The following is a 13216-nucleotide window of genomic DNA, read 5'->3' on the forward strand; positions in this document are numbered from 1 at the left end:
TCAGTGTGGCAATACCACTAAAGTTAGGAGCAAAACAAAGATGCCCATTACCTCTATGAATAGTTAATATTATATTGAATTAGTCAATTTGATCAGGTAAGAGAAAACAGAGGCTTAAGAACTGAAAATTCAGAGTAACACAGTCTCTGTTTGCATATGACGTGATTGTATAGCAAACCAAAAATAAGTGAAAAAAAAGACCCTATGGATAAATTTCTGCAAACATAAATTAAGAATTTAGTAAAAGAGCAGGATATAAATTTAACAGCCAGAACAGCTTTGTTTATAAATATGATAACCAGTTAATACACATAATGGGAGAAAAGATACCTTTTATGGATACCTAGGCATAAATATAACAGGAAAATACAAAAATAGACGCAATTGTGTATGCAAACCTACCATATAACAATGAAGGCATCTGAAATCAGAGGGGCTTCCCCACTGATGGGTTTTTTTTTTTTTCCTAAGTGGTATTAGAATAGCTGGATAGACAGGGAAAATGATAAAACTGGATCCATTCCTCACTTGATGCACCAAGATCAAGTCCAACTGCATCAGCGCTTTCAATATAAAAAATAAAACCCTTCAGTTAGTAGAAGGAAACATGAGTGAATTCCTCTATAATCTGGTAATGGGAATTTTTTTTTCAGATTAAGAGTCAGGATCCAGAAGCATTAAAGGAAACGGTAGAAAACTATATATAAACTAGTTTTAACAGACAAATTTTAGAACAGTTTTAAGTACACAGCAAAGTTGAGCAGAAAGTGTGGACAGTTCCCATATCACTCCTGTCCCCACACACGTAGCCTCCACCGCTGTCCGCATCCCACACCAAAGTGATACATGTGTTACAATCAATGAACTTACACTGGTACATCCTCATCAACCAGGGTTCATAATGTACATCAGGGTTCACTCTTGGTGTTGTGCATTTGTTGGTTCGAAACCTTGGGGGTTCTCAGGGAGAAATCCAAAACTGGCCCACGTTCTCATATTTAATGAAACTAACTTACCCAAAGAAAGAAGCAAACAAATAAATGTGTGGAGTGCTTTCTAGGAAGTTGGACGGTTCTTTACTCTATTTGGTTATATAAACCTTATCATTTAAGGAGCTTATCATTTAAACTTGACATCAACTTGCTGCTTTAATAAGGAACAAAAGCCTAATGCATAATAAAATGTGAGGAAAGTGCATTTTTAGCATTATTTCCATTTTATCAATATTTCCCAAAGTGTGGAATAGCCCAGCCTGTGGATGAGCCTGGCCCCCAGCCACCACGTGTGACGTGCACAGTCCTCTGTGTGTGTGTGTGTGTGTGTGTGTGTGTGTGTGTGTGCGCGCGCGCGCAAGAGAGATCTGCATGTTATGAGGGCGTCTCCGTGGCAATAGCTTTTGTCCTGTCTAGTTGGGGTCCCTGCGTGTGTAGCATGACAGAGTTTACACTGTCACAGGGGTTAGGGCAGCACCGCTGGGACCGAGCACGGCTGGGGTTGGTCAGGAGTCAGGCAGGATGCTGAGGGGAGCCGCACAAAAGACATCCTCGATGTGACAGACAGTCCAGAGCACCTGTGAATGTGCAGGACATCCTCCCAGGACTGTGGCCTCAGGGAATCAGGGACCCAGGAGGGAGGGAGGGGGCCAGGGGTTGTGACAGGCTAGGCCAGGCTGCAGTTGCCCAGACAGAAGGGCTTGGGAAGGACCTCTGTGCTCTCGGCTCCCGGGTGACCCTCGCAGGGCTCCCAGCAGAAGAGCGGCCACCCCAGTCTCACTGCCTGTTGAGGGGAAGGTAAAAGGCCGAGGACAGCTCTTGTCCCAAGAGGAAGACCAGAGCACATCCCTTCAGCGCCACCCAGCTCTCCCTTCTCAAACCTCCATCACCTCACACGCAGAGAGGAATCATGCAAATACCTTCTCAATAGATAACCAACAAGGACCTACTGTACAGCACAGGGAACTATACTCAGTATCTTATAATAACCTATAAGGGAAAAGAATCTGAAAAAGAATATATATATGTATATATTTATATATATGTAAAACTGAATCACTTTGCTATACACCTGAAACTAACACAATGTTGTAAATCAACTATACTTCAATTTAAAAAAATAAATAAAATCATATATTAAAATGTATAACATATATTTTTAAAGAGCACATAAATTATTTTTTAAAATACCTACTCAAGGATAAAGAGCGTGTCCCCCAAAATGTTTTTAGGAAAATGCCTAGCCAGGGGCCTGGTCCTCAGGACATGGTTAGTGACTCCTCTGATTCTCAGAGAGTTGCCCCCATGCTGGTGGTTTGTGACCAGAGCCAAGGGTACAGCCCCCTTATAGGCACATAGGTGGCCCTTGGGAAGGGAGCTGGCAGCTGGCGGCCCCCCACCATGGCCTCAAGGGAACAATGCTGTGTTCACTGTACCTGCTGCATAAGCCACAGAGACACCCCCGCACATGTGGAGTCTTCCTCACAGGGCGGCCGGGAGCAGGAGAAGGGCAAGTTCATGGCTATGTAGAAACGGAAGGAAGGAGTCTCAGTTTCATTTTTTATCCATTTTCACATAACAACCAGAAACTTCTGCTCTCCTCTCTTTTTTGAGACATTCAAACCACAGGATGTTACAACAGAAAGGGTCCTTAGCTCACTTAGCCAAAGCGCTGTATTTTGCAGGGAAGGGGACGGAGGCTCCAGGATGAGCTTGGTTGGTGGGTGCAGAAGCAGCTCCCATGACCCCCCTGCCTGGGCTCTCCACAGCGTCCCACTGTGCATTTCCAGGCCTCCGCATCCATCTGCCCTGGACTCAGGGACTGGGGCACAGCCAGGAAAGAGGGTGCCGGTCATCCTGCCTGTGCCTGAACAGTGACACTCGGCAAGGTAGGGGCACACCATGCCTCTGGTGCTCTCGGGAACAGGCACCTGCCTGTCTGCATCCATGCCTACACATAATCAATTAGCAAATTGCTGGTATTTCCAGCGGGACTGGGCGAGAGCAGTGAGAACACATGCATCCCCTCCGTCATCCAGGCTAGCTCTTGTGCGCTTCCAGAGGCAGCAGTTCTGTTCCTCAGTGGAGACCTGGGCAGGAGAGTGTTGTCCTTATCGTCACCGGTTGGATAATAGCTCACATTTACTGAGCATGTGCTGTGGGCCGGTGTGTTTCATGCACTAACTCCTTCAAACTTCAGATCGGCCAAGAGGTACTATTATGATTCTATTCCACCAATGAGGAAACTTAAACAGTGTACTGAGGCCAGACAGGCAGTGGTGGTGGAGCCACTTTGGCACCGAGAGACTGATTCCGGGACCAAGCCCCATCCCCAGACTGCACTGCCTCTCCTAAGGCAAAGCCACAGCGGGAACAGCTTGACACACCCCTGTCCCCAGGGCAGGAGGCAAGACCCTCAGAGAAGTTCTGTCCAAGGGCCAAGATGCAGAGCCGGGACATGGCCACCCTGGCCCTCACAGGGCTAGAACGGGCCAGGGATGCCTTGGCCATGCAAGGCAGGTCGAGGGGCCCAGCAGTGCTCTCTGGAGGGCTGGCATGGGGCAGTGGGGGTGAGGACGGCCAAGGTGGCTGGGAGCCCGTGTCCCCACCGGCCTGGCTCTTCCTGTGTCGTCACAGTGCATGAATGTGTGGCCTCAGCGGCATTAGGTTTAAGAAATAAGTCTTCAAGGGGAAGTGCACATTAGCCTCTTGCACGCAAATGTTTGTACTTGAATGTGGCGAAAAGGTCATTTGAAGCCCACCCTTTAATTTCTGTCTGTGTGGAGGACAAGGCACAGAGGAGGAGGTGTGGGCATGAATCTGCATTGCAGCACTGGTGAAAGCCAGTCTTGGTCCCAGGGTGGCGACCTGGTGTAAGTGTAGAAATGATTTAGGTTGAGTTATGCGCAACAGCCAAAAGGTGGAAACAACCAAGGGTCCAGCTACGGATGAGTGGCTAAACAAGGTGTGATCCATCCATATGGTGGATTATTATTCAGCCTTGTTGTGGCCTGCATGCTGTGTCCTCACAAAATTCATTTGTTGAAGCCCTAACCCCCAATGTGATCGTATTAGGAGGTGGGGCCTGCAGGAGGTGTTTGGGTTTAGGTGAAGTCATGAGGATGGAGCCCCCATGATGCAATTAGTGCCCTTTTGAGAAGACACCAGAGCGCTTGCTCACTCTGCCACGTGAGGACCCAGGGAGAAGGTGGCATCTACAAGCCAGGATGTGGGCTCCCACCAGACACCGGAGCTGCTGGCACCTTGATCTCAGACTTGCCGGCCTCCAGAACTGTGAGAAATCAATGTCCCTTGTTTGAGCCATCCAGTCTGTGGCATTTTGTGACAGCATCCTGAACTAAGATGAGCCTTAAAAAGGAAAGAAATCCCAGCACCTGCTACAACACAGATGCACCTTGAAGACACCATGCTGAGCAAAATAAACCAGTCACCAAAGGACAGATATTATGTGATTCACTGATAGGAGGCTCCTGGAGCCATCAAATTCAGAAACAGAAAGTAGAGTGGTGGTTTCCAGGGGCTGGGAGAGGGGGGAAATGGGAGTTATTGTTTAATGCGGACAGAGTTTCTGTTGGGGAAGATGAAAAAGTTCTGAAGATGATGGTGGTGACGATGATGCACAATAATGCAGAATGTACTTAATACCACTGAACTGCACACTTAAAATGGTTAAAATGGTCAATTTCATGTTATGTATGTGTTACAACAATAAAAACATGCAAGATTCAATGTGTTGATGGGGTGCTTACTATTAAGGTTGAAAACAGCTCTGTAATGGGAAAGGGATCCTCACTGAAATATAAGTACTCGCTACAAGGAAGAAATTTGAGACACCACCCCCCTTGCAGAAGCCCCCAGACGTGGGAGGTGATGGCCACCCAGTAAGCAGGTGCCTGTAGGGCCCAGGAAAGTAGCGGGCTTGATGCAGGCAGTCAGCCGAGCCCCAGGTGCACCTCCCGTGGCACGAAGCAAAGCCTCAGCCTCTGGCTGACTGTCAGGAGAGTAACATGCTCTTATCTTCTGCTTTGTCCCCCAGGTGGCAGTGACCAAAGAAGAGGCTCTCCTGGCCGAGGCCCCAGTACATGGAGAGAAGGAAGAAAGCAATCTTCTAATTGGAACCATATACATTAGGTCAAAGCATTTTCTTATTTTCGAGCCACAGCAACTCAAAAATCACACCCCAGTCAGAGCCATGTGCAAGCTGGTGTAGTAACAGTGAATGTCTCTGAGGTCACAGGCCCCACTGTCTCATTCCTCCATCCTGGCACCTTCGATGAGCTTATTTCCCCAACTCTTACAAATGCTCAGGTGGACTCAGAGAAGTTACACAGTGTGTCACAGCTCATCACAGGGGCAGAGCTGGGGCTGAGATTAGGCCAACATTTCTGGCTCTAAAGCAGCAGCAGTCGGCACAGACCTAGCCCTCTGAGCAGAGCCCATCCAAGTGCTTATCTTGAAAAAGGAACGGGACACTCATCAATAGCATGGGATTTAAACTCACCCCACGACATGTAAAGTTAATTACATGCTCATTAGGATAACATTTTCCATCATCTTTACTCAGCAAACTTTCTGTGAAGGTCCAAATAGTAAATATGTTTAGTTTTTTTATTTTAATTTGATCTCTTTATTTTATTTATTTATTTATTTATTTATGGCCACACTGCATGGCATGCTGGATCTTAGTTTCCTGACCAAGGATCAAACCCGTGCCCTCTGCAGTGGAAGCGCAGATTCTTAACCACTGGACCTCCAGGGAAGTCCAGTATGTTTGGTTCTGTGGGCCTTATGGTCTTTGTTTTAACTGCTCGACTCAGCCACGTGCACAAGCGACCACAGACAGTACTACGAGTGGTCGTGGCTGGTTCCAATACAACTTTATTCACAAAGTCAAGTGGTGGACCATAATTTGCCAGCCCCTTATTGATGGAGACAGAGGGTGCATTTGTGCTTTATCAGGCATGACTGTGTTACCACTGGTGGCCCTGGTTCACTGGTGGGAGTCACCCTCACATGCTGTGTGCTGGTTGTTTTTGCCCAGCAATCGGCTGGCACAGTCGGCCTGTGGTCAAGCTGCAGGGCACTGTTTTATCCCCCTAACTGGGATTATTCTGCCTAGGAAATCTGAGAGCTCTATGAATTTTGTTGGATTGTTGTTGTGAGTATGACAACTCTTGGAAAGTTGACGAATGGTTTATCCTCTTCAGCAAGTGTGGTATTTCTGTCAACTCTGGATTGACGTGGAGTCTTTCCTGAGAGCCAAGTGAGGGGGAGGGCTGAGGTGGGCACAGGGATGGGTCAGTGATAAAGGCGTAGGTGGGATATAGTGGCAACACAATTACATTTGTGGAAGTGTTACACGTCTGCATAACTTGGAAGAGGATTAGAAATCTAGCGACTCCAAATGAATCTTAAGATCAGGTGTTTAATTTTTCTAGACCAACCTAGTCTATCTTCTTTTCAATCGGTAGTCACTGAAATTGACAGAACGCAAAGTAGGAAGCACTGAGCTGGGAATGCCCCCTCTCTCCTGTGGCAGCTACAAAGGGATGACATTTGAGTCTGACTTTTATTATTTACTGTCGCACATCAGGCAATCAGGCAATGTCCCACATTGGCTCAAATACATGGCACAGCAAGCAGAACTGGTTTCTTCTCTCCATCATGTTTACCTCTCTGTTCTCTCCTGCAGATGGATGGTTTCTAGCCTGCTTCCAAACCCCACCTCGGCTGAGTGTTGGGCGGCCCTTGTACACGCTCCTATGACTCTTGATATGGACGCAGTCCTGTCAGACTTTGTTCGGTCCACGGGGGCAGAACCTGGTCTGGCCAGAGACCTGCTGGAAGGTAGGCCTCCTCCAGCCCACCCCCCAACCACCCTCTTGGGCATAACTGCCCCCAACCCAGTGACAAAAGATAAGAAGGTTTCTCTTACCTGACGAGGGTGGTACTTGGACTCCTAAAAAAGCAAAAGAAGGTGTGGATGGTGAAATTACTTTTGTTATTCTTGACTTTCTTTGGGGAATGGAATAGATCACCCAACTCTCTACAGTAAAAGAGCAGAAGGCATTAGCTAAGCTTTGCTTTGCATTAAAGCTTACACATAGTGAGTCAAAATCTACCAATACCTATTTTTTAAAGAAAATATATTTAGTAAAGCAGAAATTAGAGAACATTCAAAAAAACACTTTTATTGGAGACCTTAGCTTCTTATCTTTGTCTTAGCTGAGACAAAAATACTTTAGGCCATACTTTTTGGTGAAAAAACACCTAATAGCCAATAAAATAGTTGAAAATAATTCACAAGCAAGAAGGCAAATTCATCCTCAAGCTTTTAGCGTAGATATCATTCACTACGTGGAAAATGTGCATAGTCCATATTTAGAATGTTTTGAGATAGTTATTCAGCTATAATCATAATGAAATAAAAATTAATGTTTAGTTTCAGTCTCTAAAATGGATTTACTTTGTGTATTTTTGAAATTTCTTTTTTCGTGGTGGGGTGAAGGGAAGAAGTGGGAAGAACCAATTACAACTTCTCAGGAGAGTCCTGTGTGTGAAAGGGGAGAATTTTTAAACAATTACTCTTTGCTTCATGTGTATAAATTCCTACTTGTGAAATTAGCAAATACTTGGTCAAGTAGTGTTAAGTTACAATGATTCCTTCATTCACTTAGGGAAAAATATGAATTACTGTAGATTTGCATGACTGGAGGTAACTATTCAATCCTATTGAAAATTAGCCGCTTATTGGGGGATTCTGATAAAATGGGAGTAGTTTTTAAATTTCCCTGAACCTCCCAGAATTTCAAACAAACTTGGGGTTTAGAATAAAATATGCTTAGAGAATATTTGTGATATATGTGAATCAAAGTGCTGTTCTAATGTCTCCCTGATAGCTTTCACTGCTTTTCTTAATTTCAGTGAGCAGTCATATGGAGAAGTAGGTTTACAGTGAGATTGGCAACAAGGGCTGGGGTCAAGTCCAGACTCAACATTTACTGGCTACGAGATGTAGGGCAAATTATTTCATTTCCCTTAAGCCTCAGTTTTTTTTCTATACAATGAGCCTAACCCACTTTCCAGGGTGATCATAAACATTAGAAGTTGTGATGTAAATGCTCAGGTGGAGTGACCAGCATGTAGAGATGCTCAGACAATAGCAGAAGATCTTGTCTGTGGTTGCCCTCTTTGCAACTAGTACTGACCTTGATGTTGATATCTGGTTAGCCTTCAATTGGAAGCAAGAGTTGTCAGCTCTTTTCTTTTTTCTTTAATTTTATTTTTTAAGGGAAAATACAGGAAAATGACTTTTTGTGTACAGTTCTAAGAATTTGAACATGTGTATAGATTTGTGTTATTATTACTGCTCTCAGAACACAGAACTGTCCCATCACCCCCAAGTACCCCTCCTGCTCTCTTTAACGCTGTGCCTTCCCCAACCCTGGGCACTGGCAACCCCTGCTCTGTTTTTTTATCACTTTGGTTTTGTCTCTGTCGAGAACTTTATATACATGGAGTCACGCAGAACCTAATCTTTTTGAACGGGCTTCCTTTCACTCAGCATAATTATCTTGAGATTCATTTGAGCTGTTGTGCGTATCCATAGTTTGTTCCTTTGTTCTGCTGAGTGGTACCCATTGTAGAGATGGACCATGGACTGTTTAGCCATTCACCTGTAGGGGGCATTCAGTTGTTTCCAGTTTTTACAGTTAGACTAGAACTGCGATACACTTGAGAACAGGGGTTTTGTGAACACAGTTTTAATTTTTCTAGGGTAAACACAGGGGAGGGATTGCTGGTTCACATGGTAAGTATATGTTTAACTTTAAAAGAAATTGCCAAACTGTTTTCCAGAGTGCAGTACTATTTTGCATTTCCATCAGAAATATGTGAGAGTGCTAGCTGCTCCACATCCTCACCAGCTCTTGGCTTTTTTAAAAAAAATTTAGCCATTGTAGTAGGTTTAGAATGGTATTTCCTCATCATTTTAGTTTTCATTTCCCTAGTAACTAATGATGCTGAATTTTTTTCATGTTATAAGTTTTCATCTGTGTATTTTCTCTGGCAAAATATCTGTTCAAGCCTTTTTCCAATTTCTCAGCAAAATTAGGTTGCTATTTTTTTTATAGTTGAGTTTTGAGAGTTCATTATATATTCTGAGTACAAATCCTTTGTCAGTTACGTGATTTGCAAATATTCTCTCCCAGTCTGTGCTTGACTTTTCACTCTCTTAGCAATGCCCTTGGCAGAGCAGAAGTTTTTAATTTTGACGAAGTCCAATTATCATTTTTTTTTCTTCTTTGTATCATGCTTTGGATGACATGTCTAAGAACCTTTGCATAACCAGGTCATGAAGATTTTCTCCTATGTGAACTCTTAAAAGTTTTATACTTTTGTGTTTTCATTTAGATCTCTGACTCATCTTGAGTTGATTTTTGTATAACATGTGAGATTTAGGGTAAGGTTCATTTTTATGCATATAGATGACAAGTTGTTCAAACCATTTTTTGAAAAGCTTATCCTTTGTCCTTTGAATTGCCTTTGCACATTTGTCACAAACCAACTGAGTGTATTTGTAGGAAACTATTTATTGATGCCGGTTCAGTTCCACTGATCGATATGTCCATTCCTTTGCCAATACTACACCGTCTTGATTACCATAGCTTTGTAGTGAGTCTTAAAATCAGCATGATTCTTCCAACTTTATTATTCTTTTTCAAAAGTGTTTCAAGTATCCTATTTTTTTGCCTCTCCATATAAACTTGAGGATTGGGTTACCTCTATAAAGTTTCCTGCTGGAATTTTTATTGGAATTATGTTAAATCTATAAATCAATGCTAACTATGTTATGTCTTCCAACCCATGAAGTCAGTGTAGTTATATTTTCCATTTATTTAAGCCTTATTTGAGTGCTTTCATGAACATTTTGTAGTTTTTAGCATATCAGATCCTATACATATTTTGTAAGGTATATATCTAGGGAGGAATTGAACTTCTATAGATGGTATTTTTTTTAAGTTCAGTTTCTAATTGTTCATTGCTCGTATATAATCAACATGCAATTGATTTTTCCATGTTGTCCTCATATCCTGCAATCTTACTAAACTCAATTATTTGTTCAAGAGTGTGTGTCTGTGTGTGTATTCCTTGAAATTTTCTATGTAGACAATTACGTTGTTTCCTTTCCAATGTATGCCTTTTATTTATTTTTCTTACCTTACTCTTATTCTTCACTTATTCCTGTTTATTGCACTGGCTAAGACTTCCAGTAAAAGGTTGAATAAGAGTGGTGAAAGGGAACATCCTTGCCTTGTTCTTGATCTTAGGGGGAAAGCTTTCAGTCTTTCAGCTTTATGTAGAATGGGTTTTTGTTGATATTCTTTGTCAGGTGAAGGAAATACCTTTCTGGTCCTAGTTTGATGAAAGTTTTATCATAAATAGTTGTTAAGTTTTTTTCAAATGCATCTTCTACATCAGCTGATATGATTGAGTTGTTTCTCTTCTTTAAACTGCTAATATAATGTATTGCATTGATTGCCTTCTAATAGTAAACCAGCCTTTCAGCCATTATTTCTTTAAAGATTTTTTCTGCTGCACATTTTTCTCCTCTCCTAATGGGACTTGGATGATATAAAGGTTAGACCTTTAGTTATTGTCTTACAGGTCGATACAGTTCTACTCACTTTCTTTTCCAATCATTTCTCTGTCAATTTTTCAGATTGGACAACTTCTGTTGATCTGCTTATAAATTTACTGAATCCCCTGTCATCTCCATTCTGTTACTGAGCCCATCCAATGATTTTTTATTTTAGTTGTCGAATTTTTTCATTTCTAACATTTCCACTTGATTCTTCTTTATATCTTCTGTTTCTTTGCTGAGACTTTCTGTATTTTTCAAGAGTGTTTGCTCTCTCTTACTGGTTGGAAAATATAATAACTGCTTTAAAGTCTTGGTCAGATAATTTCAATATCTGTGGCATCCCAGCATTGCTATTGAGATTTCCCTGGGTTTTTTGGTATAGTGAGTAAATTTCAATTGTATCCTAGATATTTTGAATATTATGTTTTGAGACTTTGGTTGTTTTTTAAATCTTATGGCAGATATTGTTATTTTTGTTTTAGGAAGTAATTAACCCAGTAGGGTTCAGACCACAAGTCCTCAGTTCCCCAAGACTTCTGTGGATCGTGGTTTCGACTTCAAGTCTTTGAGAAGTGCTGTTGGATCTGTCTGGTGTATGTACCACCTACTGGCCAGTCTGGGACTTAGGCAAGTCGTCTGTCCCATATTTTACTGCTCCAAGTCTCTGGAGTCTATTCAGGGTCAGATCCATACATGTGCAGTTCAGGGGTAAGCCCAAGAGTTCATAAACAACTTTAAGGGGTTGCTTTCCCAAGCTCCTGCCTTATCATAATTGCCTCGATAGTTCTGCGTCCCTGGGACTCTGCTCTCCAGCCCTTCAGCCAGCACCCTGAGGCTGTGTTTGCCCTGTACTCCTGCACACTTGATTTGACTGCACCCATCTCAGAGCTGAGCAGAGGCCGGAGAGAGAGCAACAGCAGTGGGGCTCACCACACCCACTGGGATCCACAGCTCCTCTGATTAGAGAGGAAGGTTCTCTGCCTTCCTGTTCTGATTTCCTGCCATCTCCCATTGCTGCCACAGGATTGCTTGAGGTCTGGGGCACAAGAGAACTGAGGGAAAAAATTTAAGAAAAAAAAGATAAATAAGGGGCTTCTACACTCTCTCTGAACATTGTAGACCCCCTTCCTGCTTCTTGAGCCAGAGGAGAGGTCTCCTCTTAGAACCAATGCCCACTTCTGTGTTCTGGGCTGCCCTGAGTTCACGTCAGAGAGACTGGAAATAAAAAGTGATAAACTCACCACCAGTTCTGTGGTCTTCTTCCTCAGTCTGCCTGCTCTCATTACTTCTCTGAATAATGAAGTAATAGGTAAAGTAATAATGAAGTAATAGTAGCAGGTTAATAGCTGCTTTCAGTAGGAGAGACGCAGTGGGGTGTCCTTCCTTCATATACCCTGGAACCTGTCTTCTGTTTTTACAAGTGGGAAGGTCATGGTTACCTACGTATGGTGGGTTCTTTAAGTTGTCAAAGTTATTTGGGTCAAGATTTTTCTAAAAGTCAGTGTTTCAAAGAACAAACTATTTCATTGTGAGGTCTCAGATCTTTCTAAGGGTAAAAAAATTTCAGTGATGGCAGAAGCTGGGTGAACGGTACATGGACCCTCTCTGTAGTGTTTTTTAAACTATTTGTGTGTTTTTATGGAAACAACCTAAATGTCCATTGACAGATGAACAGATAAAGAAGACGTAGTATATATATATACACACAATAGAATACTACTCAATTATTCATATAAAAAAGAATGAAATAATGCCATTTGCAGCAACATGGATGGACCTAGAGATTATCATACTGAGTGAAATAAGCCAGACAGAGAAAGACAAATATCATATGATATCACTTACATGTGGAATCTTAAAAAATGATACAGATGAACTTATTTACAAAACAGAAAAAGACCCGCAGACATGGAAAACAAACTTATGGTTACCAAAGGGGAAAGATGGGAAGGGATAAATTAGGAGTTTGGGATTAACAGATACACACTACTATACATAAAACAGATAACCAACAAGGACCTACTGTATAGTACAGGGAACTATACTCAATATTTTGTAATAACCTATAAGGGAAAAGAGTCTGAAAAAATGTATATATATCTATACATATATGTGTGTATGTATGTATAACTGAATCACTTTGCTATACATCTGAAACTAATACAACATTGTAAATCAACTATACTTCAATTTTTAAAAAGAGTAAAGTAAAAAACTATTGTGTGTTTTTAATTAATTTATTTTTTTCAAAATAAAAAGTTAAAAACACACAGTGATGGGAATCACAGTACAGCAGAGGAAGGCCAATGAGAAGAAAGAGTAGCAGAGGCTGATAGAAATCTGGCAAAAAAGACAGGATAGGGACAACGGGATAAGCAGAGACAAAGGCAGAGGAAGTGAACAACAGTCAGCCTCTGGGTGAAAGGGTGTGTCCTTACCTGGCCGCAGGCTTCCCTTTGCCAGTTGGTCAAGTGGTCCCTCTGAAACAAAAGTCAGTTTGGGTGACTTTGTTTCCCAGATTCCTCTGATATCCCCTCTACCTACAGAATAAACTCCTCCA

General features: G+C 42.4%; 1 protein-coding gene across 1 annotated transcript in view; it reads left to right on the forward strand.

Annotated features, from left to right (window-relative positions):
• The window catches only part of LOC132360361 (OTU domain-containing protein 7A-like), a 381868-nt gene that overhangs the window by 209512 nt on the left and 159140 nt on the right, over nt 1-13216 (forward strand). Inside the window, exons 3-4 of the mRNA XM_059915424.1 lie at nt 5050-5144; nt 6706-6860. Of these exons, the coding sequence (XP_059771407.1) occupies nt 6710-6860 (151 nt within the window). The 5' untranslated portion in view covers nt 5050-5144; nt 6706-6709. The remainder of the gene's footprint in view (nt 1-5049; nt 5145-6705; nt 6861-13216) is intronic.

The sequence above is a fragment of the Balaenoptera ricei genome, chromosome 2 (genome assembly GCF_028023285.1).
Source record: "Balaenoptera ricei isolate mBalRic1 chromosome 2, mBalRic1.hap2, whole genome shotgun sequence".
NCBI classification, from domain to species: Eukaryota; Metazoa; Chordata; class Mammalia; order Artiodactyla; family Balaenopteridae; genus Balaenoptera; species Balaenoptera ricei.